Consider the following 15,866-nt stretch of genomic DNA (forward strand, 5'->3'; position numbering starts at 1 on the left):
TTTTATATCTTCGTTTTCAAAGTCCAAATTGTCGATCCGAACCATTCAACATGATATATATACTAAAATATGGTTAGAGATGAAATTTTATAACTTTTGAAAAAAATTTACTATTTTTTAAGATGGGTAGAAAATCATTGTTTTTTGAACGGTTCAAAAACAGTGATTTTGTACATATCTTAAAAAATAAAAAAAAATTCCAAAAAAATATATAATTTCATCTCCATGCATATTTCAGTATGAATATTATGTTGAACGGTTCGGATCGACAATTTAAACTTTGAAAACAAAGATATAAAATATAAGATATGTTGAAGTATGAAAAAGATGAACTGGAAGTTTGGAACCCTCCTCTTTAAATTATTGGAAAAGTGAAAAATAATATTAAATGAATGAGGACGTTGGAAGAGTAAACAATGTTGATTATTAGACAATAAGCATCCGATAATCTCTCAAGTGATAAATTATAAATATTAAGAAAACTTTACACATAAACGATTTGTATTTAGTATGTTGTTGGTACAGTTTGGTATGTACCGGCAAACAATATAAAAACAATGATATATATAATTTTTATACAAATACATATCTATATATATATATTTTTTTAAATTATCTTATGCGAAAACAAATAAGATAACGAAAAAAATTGTTATTATTATTTGTACCTAATAAGTTAACGAAAAAAAATCTTACCCTTATCTATATTTTCAAATACAATACAGGTCAGATAAACAGGTAAAATCACTGAATTATTCAGTGAAAACTCCAAAATTGTTGAATTATTCAGCAGAAAGGAGATTTTCCAATCTGTTGGATAATTCGGCGGATTGATTATTTCTCAAAATTTAAGTATATCTAGGGTGTTTTGCACACAACTCCAAAAGTATATCGAATCAACGTCAAACGTCGAATCCAAACCGTTGAAATCCATGTACTTCATGAGTGATGCATATACATATTAAATTTTGAAAGTTTCGAGTTTATTTGCTACAAGGTCAAGTGGTCAAAGAAGTAATAAAAATTGAATATATAAAACAACTTATAAATTAACTTATAATATGTTCATTTCTTTGACCGCTTGATCATATAGCAAATAAACTCGAAACTTTCAAAATTTTGCATGTACATGCATTACTCATGAAGTACATGGATTTCAACGGTTTGGATTCGGCGTTTGAAGTCGATCCGATAAACTTTTGGAGTTGTGCTCACCAAACTCTCTTGGTGAGCACATCACATCCTAGCTTTACTCTCTCTCTCTCTATATATATATATATCAGTGTTAATAATGGTATATGATTGTCGGACGGACAAGATATCGCTAAACGATTAATCAAAAATAGTCGAAAATAATCAGAAATAATCAATCGATTAATTGAAAAAATTCGTAACTATTTGATTACCGCCAACGACTAATCGGCCGATTATTCCGACCTAAACGGACGTTTTTTATAACACTGATATATATAGCTTTCTATTTCTATTACAAAAAAAAAATTACTTGAGAATTAAATTATTTGAATTACAAACATATTTTATAATTTGACACTGTTAGTGATTGAAATTAAAAATATTTTGGACAGTAAGTTTGATTGGACTAAAATAATACCATGATTATGAGAGAAGAATAAAAAAAGAGATAAATGGATCACTAACTTTTGCTTTATATTTTTCATAAATTGGTTTCATGTGTAAAAGTTAATGGATCTATATTCGTTTTAATTAAGCCGAAATACTATTTTTTCCAAAAAAAAAATTAATTGATTCAATATTGATACATTTTATAATGTGTTTATATTACCATATTTTGCATAGAATATTTATTATGCAAGCACTGATGATTACACCGTCCCCTCACTAAATTTTTGACTAAATATACTTTGTTAATTCGATTAAAAAATAAAAAGTTAGTAAATTCTAAGGATAAACAAAAATTTCCTGTCTTACATGTTAAGAAGACAGTTTTTAATTATTTTTATTCTGCAACGAAACACAAAATTAGTTAATTATTTAAAAAAAATTGATAAAAAAAAAATAAAAAAGCTAGTGAATTCTAAGGATAAACTAAAATTTACTTTACTGTCTGACTTGAACAAGTCAGACAATTTTTAATTTATTTTTATTTTACAACGAAATAGAAAATTAGTAAATTGTTTAAAAAAAATTGGAACTTCAATAAATGAGAATGGGAGAGGGGGAGGAACCGGAGCCGATAATTTCAAATCTCCCCTCTCTCTCGATTCTATCTTTTCGAGCGGAGAGGATAATGAGAGAGGGGGAGAGGAATCGGAGTCGATAGTGTAATATCATTAGAGTTCGGAGTGTGGAGTTTTCATCTTGATTGGAGCGTGACGGTGAGTAGATCCAACCGTTGAAGAAGCGGATTTGGTTGTAGAATGAAATGGCGATTAATTACAATGATCAACATCTCGATTGGAGCGCGACGGTGAGTATCCGGTTGTAGTCGAAGCGCAGCGACAGTCAAATATGCGGATCCGATCATAAAGCAGAATGGTAGTTAGAATACTAGATTAGTTTATAATATTTTATGAGAATATAAAACTAGATTTAGAAATTATCATCATTCTATCATTATAAATATATTTTTATCAATAAAACTGTTAGTCTACCAAAAAAAAAAAAAAAAATGAATGAGTCACCCACTAAAATACAGACAAGTCCACGTAGAACTCGAAGCAATGCAACGTGGGAGAACCCGCCAAGCGAACAGCGTGCATCTGTTTGTTTATATCACGGGAAGAATCTCAGCCCTCTGCTTCCCTCCATCTGACGGCTGTCACTATCGGACCCACTTATTCGTCCTCCATTCTTGTTCTTTGTGGCGTACTTCCCAAAGCCTCTCTTTCCTTAGGATCAAATCCTGATCGTCCGATCAAAATCCCACGTCGGTGATCTCCTGACAGTACCTAAATGTCAAACGATGGTTTTTTCAGCGCGCGGTCAACTGAAAGGCATTTACGAATTACTGAGGCCTTTTTACTGCAGGGAGAGGGAGAGAGAGGCATTGGTTGTAGTGTTACTTGAAATAGACTAAGGTAGGTAGTTTGTTGGGTGGGCCCAGGTTGACTGGGTCAACTTGGGAATATAACTGGGTGCAGTACTGACAATTTTGGACGCTAGTGGGTTCGGTATTGGCTCCTTTGACCACCTGACCATTGCATCATCATATCATAACATGATCTCATAAGTCATAACTAAAAACAAATCTCATCTTCGCTTCAGGTACCCCACATTTCGAAAAAAAATTTAAACCATAATTAAAAAACAAAATTTTTTTTTATGAAACCAACATAATTACTTTTTTTTTTTTACAAAAATCATAAGAACTGAAATGCTATTCCAGCCTGAATTTTTTTTTTTTTGACCGAAATGACAATCTAGTCGTAGATATTTTCACAATTTTTAACGTATTTTTTTTCGAAATCTGTGAAAATGGCTTGGACCGAATTGTCATTTCGGTATAAAAAAAAATGAGACCTAAATGGTATCTCGGTTCTTATGTTTTTGTAAAAAAAAAAAATCAAGTTAGTTTAGTAAAATATATTTTGTAATTTATGATTTCTAAAAAAAATTCTCACATTTCTCCCAGGAGGACAGTTCATGAGTTGGCAAAATCATGAGTAGCAATTTAACAGAGTAGTTTTAGCTTCATGCAGTGCTCAAAGCCTCAAACCAAATGCAACCATGTTTTGATTCTATAGTCAGTGTGGTGTATGAAGACAAAATTGTTCTGTTAAAATCTGTACCTGGAATTTTATTCTGGGGTACAATTTTTTTTTTACTTCTTTCAATGATAATAGTGATCAAATTATATAATAAACTTATATTGTGGGTTCAATGAAAAATGAAAATATCATTTCGAAGCTGACATTTTTTTTTGTATTATTTAGCATGATTTATGTCACTTCATATAATAAAAGCTCGAGAATTATGTCTCTCACCGTGACACTCAAGACATATTTATATTTTATTTCTAAAAATGTTTAAATTTGACTATGAAACTATTTATATCTTACTTTATTTGAAATAAAAATTCCGAAAGTTGTACTTTTAGTTATTTCAAAAAGTTTCTTGAACATTTTTATGATCATTCAGAAAAAAAAAGGTGATGAACATATTAAACACTAACTATAATACTTGTGAATAATATTAAAAAAAAATTATATGCATATAAGGAATATTGAGCATGAGATGCAAACATAACTTCCCATACAAGTGCAATTTCTACATAAAAATAGGATGCTAAGATCTCTTTTAGGGGTGGAAAAAAAGAGCTCGTAGCTCCTCGTGGCTCGATCGTGATTTGCATCTCACTCGCTCGCTAACAGCTTTCTCGTTACTGGATTGAGCTGTTAACGAGCCGACTCGCCACTAGCTTGGTCCAGAATTAACGAGTTCAAGCTGAGACCTAGCTTGCTCGCCAGCTTGCAAGCTAGCTCGGCTAGGCATTAATTTGTGTGCATTTTATACTGTATAGCTCGGTTCAGCTCGATCCAAAAAGTTTGTATAATTTATTTTCTTCTTAAAATAAGATCCAGCCATACCCAGCGAGCCAGCTCATAAGCTCGGGAGCTAAATTGAGCTAGCTTATCACAATTTCAAGCTGAGATTTTAGCTCGGATGTCCTAAGTCCAGCTCGTTCAGCTATATCTTGGTTCAAAATTAACAAACTGAGTTAAAACCTAGCTTGGTAGGTTCGGACCGAGCTAGCTCCTTGCCACCCCTAGTCTCTTTTGGAGCCGGGGAATTTTTTATTTGGAATTAAAGTTGCCCATGCAATGTGGATGAATTTGACCATATTTCTATTTCTATATTCCTTAAAGAGGAATGGTGGTCATGGAAACTACAGGACATCAATTGAAAAAAAAAAAAAACACTTTTGGAAGGCAGGGAATCAATTGAAAAAGGAAGCAATGCTTTCCACATTTATATAGTTAAACTAGTGCATAAAACTAATCAACTTTCGGCTACCAACAAACTAAGGTGGCATCTCAACATATGCACCATTCAAATAGGACCATCTCAAACGGCCATAAATCTCTTTAAATGGAGAGCCTAACACACTCTGCATCTACCTAGGTGATATCAATAATGTGATATGATACATCCATGCATTTCTGGTTAAGTGAGATCAGTGTAGCTAGTGATATTCGGTCGAATATTTCTATCCGGTTGCAATCTGAATAGTAAATTTATAATTTTATATACAGTCCAAATATGCAGTTTAGAGTATATTACTGATTCATAGTATATTAACAGTGATAAAAATACCGATTTAGAGTATATTAATTATTAACAGTGGTTTATATACTACATATTACCTGTTAGAGTATATTAACAGTGATAAAAGTACCGGTTTAGAGTATATTAAGAGTGATTTATACCACATATTATTGTATATTGTTTATATATATGAATTCTCATTTAAAATCCGCATATATAAGTTCGTATAAAAATCTCATATGCGGTTGCATACCACATATAAAGTTTTTTGTTTATAAAATTTAAACAGTTGATCTAAACTGTTTAATATAATTTTTAGATGCAAATGTATCTGCAAACTAAATTTTAGAATTTTTTTCACTATTTTAGATATATAGATAGAAAATAATTTGATTTGAAAAATTTAGACCATTCAAAAACAATGATTTTCTACCCATCTAAAAATATACAAAAAATGCAATGAATTTACTCTTCAAGCACATTTTCATATGAAGATCATATACAACTATTTTGATTAACTATTTGTACTTTAAAAATAAAAATACGGATTCATAATGCGAGTGTCGTGATATGCATATTACCATAACCTGACTCTTTCTGGTTTTTCTATGTTAAAAATAATGAAGAAGTCGAGGATCGATCTCAGTCATCCATTATTGATCGAATGACTTAAATTAAATCAAGCATAGCATAGGGTCTTTAGTTTATTTATTTATGAAAAGGTAACAGTAGGTACTAACTGTACAATAAATAAATACAGTACCAACGGTGCAATAAACTAACCGTTAAATTTTGTAATATAAATAGAAATGAAACTTCCACATAAATAAATCAATACTGGTCCGCATAAATCCTTCTCCTCAAAAACTCATAAAATCAACAGTCTACCTATTATTGTACTGTTCCCTTATACAGATCGCCACACCGTGAGAGCCACAGAGAAATTGGTTGAAGAAAAGAGAAAGGAACGGTCACAGCTCGATCGTAACCTAAAGCCGTTACCTCAAAAAAAAAAAAAAACCTAAAGCCGAAAACTTTCCGTTTCTGAACGAAATTATTTAGACGATAACTATACCCAAATTATCATATTGTTGTTTTTACATAAATTTAATGTGGAAAATGGGAATCATTGAATTACTTATTTATTTTTACTGATAAACCCGTAAGTAGTTTCATTTATAAAAGAAAGTTACAAAGTAGTTGTTATATAAGATTAGATAACTAGTGTCTGTAAAAAATATACATCTAAATAAAATAAAACAAAAATACAGGTGTATGTGCATCTTGTGGATGCAAATTGATTATTCTTGCTTGATTATCGTGATAGCAGCCTAACGATGGTTTTCTCTGTATGCATATCACAGCCAAGAAGGCACTGAATCCAAATCAGACCGGGAACTGAATCGATTGGACCAAGACGACCCATCAGCTGAGAAGATATTGAATCAAATCAGACTAAGAACTAAATCAACCAATCCATGATAGTCACCTCGAAACAAAAAGAGAAGAAGAAGCTGGAGGCGGAAAACATCACAAAACAACACATAACATCAGCATCACAAAAATTAAACATTTATTGCACTATATAATAAGTAACTATATATTAAGTACTGATTGATTTTATTCTTTAAAAATATCTATTATTCTTATTATTGATTTATTTTAAGAAAAGTTGAAGACCGAGTCTTTATCTTTAAAAGATTGGTACATAGTGAATCATTTATATTTTTAAGACTATTCGAATATACGACTTTTCACAAATTATTTATTTTAACAAATGTTACAATATATATTCAATTTGAGTCCTACATATTTTGTGTCCAAATTATTTATTGTGATCCCAGTACTTACAAAATTATAAATATAATTAAATTATTAAATATACAATTATAAAAAAATATTTTCATTGAAAAATATCTATAGCACCAACAGTTGAAAAAGAAAATATTATACCATGCAACTGGTAATTTTTTTTCTTACCTTGGTGATAACAAAAGATATAATAAGCAATCATAATGTATGCGGGAAATATAGATGTTTTGTAATATCAAAGGATTAGTATCCGCTGTTTTTTTCAAAGAAAAAGCAGGACTCTGTTGTCCTTTTTATTCTCTATCTCTCACTTCAAATAAGAGGAGAGAAAAAGAGAAGAGAGATAGAGAGAAGAGCAGAGAATAATAGAGATTTGAAGAGCAGATTCCATTCAAATATCAAATGGTGGCTTTTGTAGAACAGATTCTTGTTGAATTTATGATGTATGCAGTAAAGGCGATGTCAGCAAGTTTACAAAATTATGGTTCTAATTTTTTAGGAACGAAAAATGCAAAAGCGGGTTCTTTAATTTGTATTTATTTTGCAATTTCTGGATAAAAATGTTGTATGTATACAAAATATTTCCCCATTATTTTTTAATATTATTTTTATAGCTGATCTCCACATTTTTTTTCAATAAAAATTAAAATATGATAGATCTATTGCATTATATTGGGCGACCTCATAGATTAAAATTCGGTCTTAGCAAATAGAAACATCTTGAAATCAGAGCATTTCTTTGCTTCTCTTTTGCTCACACATATGTCAATGATGCTTTTTTATTCGTTTATTCAATCCGTACTTTATTCGATAAGACGAATACGGATAAAAAACAAATTCATTTAACTTATCGAGTATGGATAAGAATAAAGTTAACTTTTCATTAACATAACGGACAATGGTACATATAAAAACTATCCTTTACCCGTTATCATATATGGTATTAGTTAAAAATAAAAATCATAAAATTATATGTGTGCATTTATATGGAGATGATGAATGATATTGTATAAATTTAGTCACAATTTGTATAAATCTATTAATGGTATATTTATATTCGTTTATCCAATCAGTACCATATTCGATAATATGGATACAGATAATTTTTTTTTGTTTAGCTTATTAGGTACAGATAAAGAAAAACATTTATTTTTCTGTTAACATAACAGATAAGAGTATGAAAATACTTTCATCCAACCCGTTCATTCCCGTTTACATTTGTAAGTAGATTTTAGAATTTGTACACTAGAAATATTTTAGGAAACTTTAGGATCGAAGTTTAGTACATTATTTTGCTAGGATAATTTACTTGAATAATGCTTGTTTTAAGGTAGCAAAGAGCACTAAGATATAACTATTCACAATCACAAAATTATAGTAATCTAAATTAAATTTTCATAGCCATGAGGTTGAACTGTGAAATTTTCATAAAATGGTAAACCATGAGATTCTGCATCAATCATCTTTGAAGATAAATTTTATATATTTTAATGGCGTTATGTGATCATGGTTTTTTGTATATTCTAAAAGCAGCTTCCTGCAACATAGTTCCGTATAACCTGGTTAAAACCATATGAAAAACAGGGCTTAAAGAATGTATTTTAAAATATTAGAATTTTTTTTAGTAAAATTGGTCCGTATATAAACTTATCGAGAAATTCATAAGTTTAAAAAAATATCAAATTGTACTCTACAACCAATTCAAATGTTTTTTTTTTGTGTGTGTGAAAGAAACTGGAGGTCAAGTCTTCAAATTCCATACTTCTATTATTATAACAAAAGATTTTTTTCCATTCGGATTTCGAAATCATAACCCTTCATTAGAGAGGACAAGTGATTTTGTCCTAGACTAAATGATGATTTTTATGGCGAATTTAAATGTTGAATTCGATTTACTTGACAAATCAAGTATCTAAATTCTTTTTAAAAATTTTAAAGTTGTTTCTATACAATTTTAAGATGATAATTTTAGTAGGTTTTTTTTTTTCATAATCTTCCATATATGTCTTAAATTTGTAGAAAAAAATCTAAAATTTGAAACGCAAATGCTTCATTCGTCACATATAGGGCTGTAAATGAGCTGAGTTCGAGCGAGTTATTCCCAACTTTTGCTCAGCTCATTTAGTAAATTAGCGAGTCAACTCAATAACAAGCTGTAAAGCAAACTCGAGTTGGCTCACAACTCGTCTGATCAGTCAATTTTCTTAATTATAGTTATATAATAGTAAGAATTTATCTAAACACAAACAAATTTAGATGATTTAATAAGAGTTTATCTAAACACAAACAATTCAAACATAAATAATAAGACAACTAGCAAAACAAAAAATCCAAACAACAATTTAGAAGTCATTCAGAAGGGCATGAGATTTATTGTGACGAATTTTGTGTAACTCAAGTTATTAATGAACAAGTTGGAATATGCTTAAACTCAGCTCATTTATTAAACAAGTCAGCCAACTTAAGTTGGAACTGACTTGAGTTATAAATAAGCAAGTTAAAGCGAGCGAGTTATGAGCGAGTTACGAATTTGAGTGTTTTTCTACAGTTCTAGTCACATAAATCAAGCTTAATGATTTGAATACGCTCTTTTAATGAACCAAACCTGTGCTATCTTCACTTGTTGCTTATATATTGATGCGCATACATGTAATGCAATAAACTGGAGTTAAGATTTTAAGTGTGAAAATCAAATTTAAATTTGAAAAACCCAAAGAAGACTATAGAGGCAAAAAAAAAAAAAAAAGTATTGGTGCGGTGGCTAATGGGTTGAAAGAATTGTTCAGTGACAGTCACATGTGGCCAAAGGGGAATAAATGGCGGGGTCTAAAAGGAGACAACAGTGACACACCCCATCTTGCCAGAGAATTTCATCAGGGGAATATTGCAGTGCCTGTACTGATAGCTCCATTTTGGACGAATTTGCCACACTATTCCCATTTTAAAAAAAAAAAAAATTCCAAAAAAAAAAATCAAATTATTGGTTCGGTTTTCAAGATATAATCGAATCAATGATTTGATTTTATGAATTATGAAATAATCACACCAACAGTCACAAATCAGAAAACTACTATGATCAAACTATTGATTCGGTCTAGTAAATACTACACATGCACAACTTCAATTTTTAATTTAACAAATAAATAAGAGAATGGAAAAAATATTCCGGAAACTAATGAGACCGAATCATTAATTCGGCACTGGTAGTTTCTTAATTTTCTATGGCAGAGACACACTGCCAGTTTTAAAAATTACTGAAACCGAACTATTAATTTGATATTAGAAAATATTCAAATGAGACTGAACCACACACAGTGGTACATGGCCCCAAAATTGTACTTATATCAGAACCACACACAGTATTCATCAGAGATTACAACAGCAAACAAAATCAATTACATCACAAAGACAATGTATCACAAGACAAATACAAAAATAGAAAACCAGAATGACAGAACAAGCATCAAAATAATTTTTTATTTTATAAAAAAGTTGCAATATTCTTCCTCCGTTCGTTTTTAGCTTGCGTCATCGATCCCAGTCCCTTGATCTAGTGCTCCAACAAAACACACAGTATTCAGAGATTACAACAGCAAACAAAATCAATTACATCACAAGACAAATACAAAAGTAGCAAATCATAATCAGAAAAAAAAACTGAAGAGCATCGTCATCCCAGTGTTTTGATCTAGTGCTCGGCTGCTCGCCTCCGCATCAAAACACATTGCCATTGTCTATTAGCAGCAGGAGGCACATGATTTCTCTGGATGCATGCATGGCTCTGCCAGATTCTTATTCCATTTATTGCTTTTGTCCTGAACGAAGGGTGCTTGATGTGAATAACAGTTGATTCAATTGGGTTTTGTATTTTACTGTTGTTCATGTTTTCTAGTTCAGTTCAGTCGTTTAATAGGTTGAATGTGTTTATTCATTAAATAAAAATTGATATGTGATGTACAGAGCATGGTGCAAAGCTAGGTGTCATTGTTTGTGTTCAACCAAACTAATTAAAAATGCTCTTATTTGTTGTTTTATGAATATTAGTAAGCCAAATTTCTGTTATGAGCATGTGCTTTTTGTTGATGCAAAAGATGCCTCTTTTATCACATTAGTCATTTTAACAATTATTATTCATATAATATGAAATTGTCTAAATTTTCCTTAATAATTCCTAATTATAATTTTTGAAACCCCATTTAATATTTTACCTTTGCATCCATGTTATAGGTTTTGAATATCATTTGTAAATGTGTTGATGTGATCAATCAAGCAAATTTGTTAAATTAGCAATTGTTCTAGATTCTACAATTAATATTGTAAATATCACATCAACATTTCTAATTAGTATATAATTAAGACACACATGATCTTACAATTAGATTAATTAGTCAAATAAAACCACCATATTGACCGGTTAATTTTCTAAAACTATTAGATGGATGACTAATCGATTTTCAAATTACATCACAATTGTTACACAACCTAACTAAATTATATATACAAGATAGATGCAGGGGCGGCAACTGTCCCCTCTGGATTTTGAGTTTTAGTGGAGATCGGGACGTTCCGATCGACTTTGTCCCTATCTCTTAATTTCTTTTTTGCTCTCCTTTGGATGTTTGATTTGTAATTCAGATTAAATTTACAATAAATTTCTTGAATTATGATTGGTAATTATAATTTTAGGTTAACGAATCGGAAATTACAAGTCAGAGTAGTATTGGAAAATATAAGTTAAAGCATTGTTTTTTATCGAGTACCTAACTAGTTAATGGGTTTAAATCTAATTAGTTATTTAAACCCGATTCGATATTTTTTTGCCCCTCCTGACAAAAATCCTAGGTCCGCCCATAGATGTACATATATTTTTTATTTAGATAAATATTTAATTAGTTCTCAAAGTTGTTAATTATGTTTATTGTTTATATACTTATCTATTTATAAAACCCCTCAAGTTTACCCTTTATTCCCTAATTTGTCATCTTTCTGACTAGTGACTTCCATAGCTATTTTTACCAAGGCTACATTTTGCATTGTCCGTGACAACATTAAAATATTACAGACCAAATTTTAAAAAAATAATCCGAACTGCTCAACATGATATCCATGTTAAAATATAATTGGAGATCAAATTTTATATTTTTCGGAATTTTTTTACTATTTTTTTATATAGGTACAAAATTATTATTTTTTCAGAAAATTGTGGACCATCCACATACAATGATTTTATACCTATCTTAAAAAATAGTAAAAAATTTCCCGAAAAATATAAAATTTGATCTCTATTCATATTTAAACGTAGTTATTATCATGCTGAGCGGTTCAAATCATTTGTTTGAACTTTGAAATTAAAAATAAAAATATTAGAATATGATTGGAACATAAAACAATGGGACATTTCATATTTGAGTCGTCCTCATTATAAAATGGAGAGTGCTATTTTCAGCTGAACTTTTGTAATATTGAGAGGTGAGACAATTTTTTTCTAACAAAATATCTATTTTAGCGATGGGAAAAAAATCTAACAATTTCAGAAGTTGCTGTATTCCGATTCATTAAAGGAGGGCCATAAAGCAAAGTTTGGGCCGTTCACTAAATTGATTTGGGTTATTACGGAAACATCCATTTAGCCCACTTAGCTAAATGGGCTTTTTTTCATCTAGCCGGGAAATCTAATTAAAACTCCGAATCTGCTGTAACAGTCAAAAGGAAAATAAGTTTATACAAAATAAAAGCTAAAAAAAGGCCCATTAATTTCGTAACAAAAGCCCAAAATAACCCAACCTTTTCGCGAATTCGAGTTCTTAGGGTTTTTGCACCGAATATGCGCCGAGTTCTGGTGGAGTTTGCAAACCCTAGTTGCATCCTTTCGGAAACGAAGAAGAGAGAGAGAGAGAGAGAGAGAGAGGGAGAAGAGATGGGAGGCAAGTGTCCGCATAGGAAGGTGAAGACGAGAAGGTTGGCCCACAAGCAAAATCGGCGCTCCAAGTTTCTCGTCAAAGATATCCTTTTTCATCTGTATTGACTCTATATGTAAAATTTTAATATTACTTTTCATTTTATTGAGTTTTTCTTTAATCGAGATTGTACGTGATGATATGGTTTACGAAGAGCTTTTGAAACAAGCTGAGCTTTTGAAGAAATCTGAGATGGCTGAAGCAAACCCGCTACCGCTAGACCCGGATCTGCCTGGCATGGGACAATTTTACTGCCTTCACTGCGAGTTAGTTTTTCTTCACATGAGATTAATTTTGGCTTTATATTTGCTTAAAATTTACGAGTTTTGGTGGTTCAGGGACTACATTAGGGGCAATTGATGCTTTTGAATGGGGATAATTGATGATTTTGAGATAGAATGTTGGTGCTCTTTAGTAGAATCTAGGCTAATTGTGTACCTCTAAGGGTACGTTTGGATGAAACAAGGAATAGAGCAAGAATAGTGCAAATCTCAAAACTATAATAGCTAACCCAACTTTTGGTTGGGTTAGTAAAATAGTGAGCTAACCCATATAAGACTAACAAAGAATAGTGAGTTAGTGCTATTCTTGCTCCATCCAAACATCGAATAGGTCAAAAGAATAGTGCTATTCTTGCTCCATCCAAACGCATCCGTCAACTTTTGGTTGGGTTAGTAGAATAGTGAGCTAACCCATATAAGACAAACAAAGAATAGTGAGTTAGTGCTATTCTTGCTCCATCCAAACATCGAATAGCTCAAAAGAATAGTGCTATTCTCGGGTTAGTGCTATTCTTGCTCCATCCAAACGCATCCAAAATATATAGGGGTAATTGGGTTTAAGTTAGGTTTCAGATGTAAAGCTTTTTAGTTTATTATATTATATCTATGCTGGAAAGTTTGGATCAACTAAAAAGAGAATTGAGTAGAGATGGGGATTTGTTTCATTGATCAGTAGGCAATAAAGGAATGAATTTTTAATTTGATTTCTTCTATTTTTCAGTCGACATTTTTATAGCGACGATGTGAGACAGGAGCACTACAAATCAAAACTGCACAAGAAAAAGTAATCTGTTTCATTTCTATTCTTTTCTTATTGTGATTTGATTACTTATTTTTCTAGTCTTGCTATTGCATTTTTTTTTATCAGTACCACAAGCTCTGTACAATATATTTTGTATTACATTGCATTCCTGATTAAAATGAAAGCTGTGTCTATAAAAAAAAAAACTTTGTTTTGTTGGGTGCAGGGTGAAGAAAATGAATGGTCCGGCCCCACATACACAGGTGGATGCTGACATGGCAGCTGGAATGGGAAGGCCAGACAATGGGCCAAAACTGATGTCTATGTGATCCTTTTTTTTTCATTGTTTATGTTTACAAACAATTTTGATTCAGAGCCCTTTTGTATCATTTATCATACGAGTAGTTTTCAATATTGATTACTTATTTCAAGAAAATGGTAAAAGGTTGTTTTGTCAGATGTAGGATGGAAATTATGTTACTGAAAATTATATATGATCAACTTAATACAAATGGAAATATTCTGAAATTGATGTGAAGAAAATTGTTAAATTGCGTTAGTGGTTAATAAATTTGATTTTGTGAGATGTTTAAAGGGCCAGAAGCCCAGAACTTGAATTTTAATAGAAACGTAACTAGTTTTGACCAAGTGATGTTATTTTGCATTAGTTTTAATAGAATTGTAGTCAGGTTCTATATCTTACAATTATGTTATTTTGCTCAGGCACTGTACCAATAATTGTTTGGCAAATACCTTCTTATCCCACAATGTCTTTAAAGGTAATTTGAGATAGTTTCTTACCATTTTCTTTATAAAATGCTCCATGCATGGAAGAAATACCCAGAGATGATGTGAAGTGAGGCATGAGGTGTGTATAAACTATAAATGAAGCTGAGGCACTATATTCTAGTATTCTAGGTAGGTACCGTACAAGTGGTACGAGTTGGTACGATGGAAAATGTGCGAAAGACTGGAATCTCACTGATTTCAGAATTACTAGCCCACAAAATAAATAGTTCTCTCTAGTTAAACAGCTAATTATATAGTTAATTTGGATATTAAGCTTTCTTAACACTTGTGACAGTACAATTTGTACAGAGACATAATGTAATTACTTGTTAAACTTTTTTTTTTTCACCAAGAAGAGAATTGTACACCGAAAGTTGATCAGAGCAACTAATTTGTAAGCTTCCTCATTGCATAACAAGGCGAGATTATCGTGCAAGGGGATGCATGTTCAATTCTCGTGAATACAAGAAAAAAGCAACGCATAAACACATAAACACAAGAAAAAAAACTGTGATACAAGCTTTTGTCTCTCTTTCAAGAGGATGCATGTTCAATTCTCGTGAATAACATCTAAAAACATATCGGAATGTACCGGGACCCTTTAATAATAATATAAAAAAAACACACACACACAAGAAAAAAAAAAAAAAGAGAGCAAAAGTTGCTTTTGTTGTGAATAAGTTATCAGAACAGAGATCATCAGATCAAATAAGAAAAAGAAGTTTAGACGTGCTCCTGGCCCATGGTCTAATTATAAGGTGATGAAGTTACATGCACAAATTTCTCAATATAGGCCCGATTTGACAAATTAGATAAATAACAATCTTACCAGATTATGGAAGGAATTGCAAGGCCCAAATTGGAACATTTTAAGGATAAAACCTTTCAATTTTTTCTTGAGACAGAAATCTACCTAACTTCTAATTTTGATCTCAACTATTGATAAGCTTTGCTCCAACTACCAAATATGTTTGACGAAATGAAAACGGTTTAGTGAATTGCATATGTAGAAAGTAATTATTTGGGTAAACATATTGA

At 31.1% G+C, this 15,866-nt stretch overlaps 1 protein-coding gene across 2 annotated transcripts; it reads left to right on the forward strand.

The window, feature by feature from the left end:
• The first annotated feature begins 12,874 nt into the window (after window positions 1–12,874).
• On the forward strand, window positions 12,875–14,557 carry LOC144543666 (zinc finger (C2H2 type) family protein). Of its 2 annotated transcripts, none has more exons than XM_078292007.1 (4): window positions 12,875–13,054; window positions 13,143–13,282; window positions 14,019–14,081; window positions 14,266–14,557. In XM_078292007.1, the coding sequence occupies exons 1-4, from the start codon at window positions 12,884–12,886 to the stop codon at window positions 14,366–14,368; spliced, it is 477 nt and encodes a 158-aa protein (XP_078148133.1). In that variant the 5' UTR covers window positions 12,875–12,883; the 3' UTR covers window positions 14,369–14,557. The 2 variants fall into 2 exon arrangements, with proteins under 2 accessions (XP_078148133.1, XP_078148132.1); XM_078292006.1 differs by having other exon boundaries at window positions 12,878–13,061; window positions 13,150–13,282.
• The last annotated feature ends 1,309 nt before the right edge of the window (window positions 14,558–15,866 follow it).

Source organism: Carex rostrata, chromosome 25 (genome assembly GCF_964058835.1).
Source record: "Carex rostrata chromosome 25, lpCarRost1.2, whole genome shotgun sequence".
NCBI classification, from domain to species: domain Eukaryota; kingdom Viridiplantae; phylum Streptophyta; class Magnoliopsida; order Poales; family Cyperaceae; genus Carex; species Carex rostrata.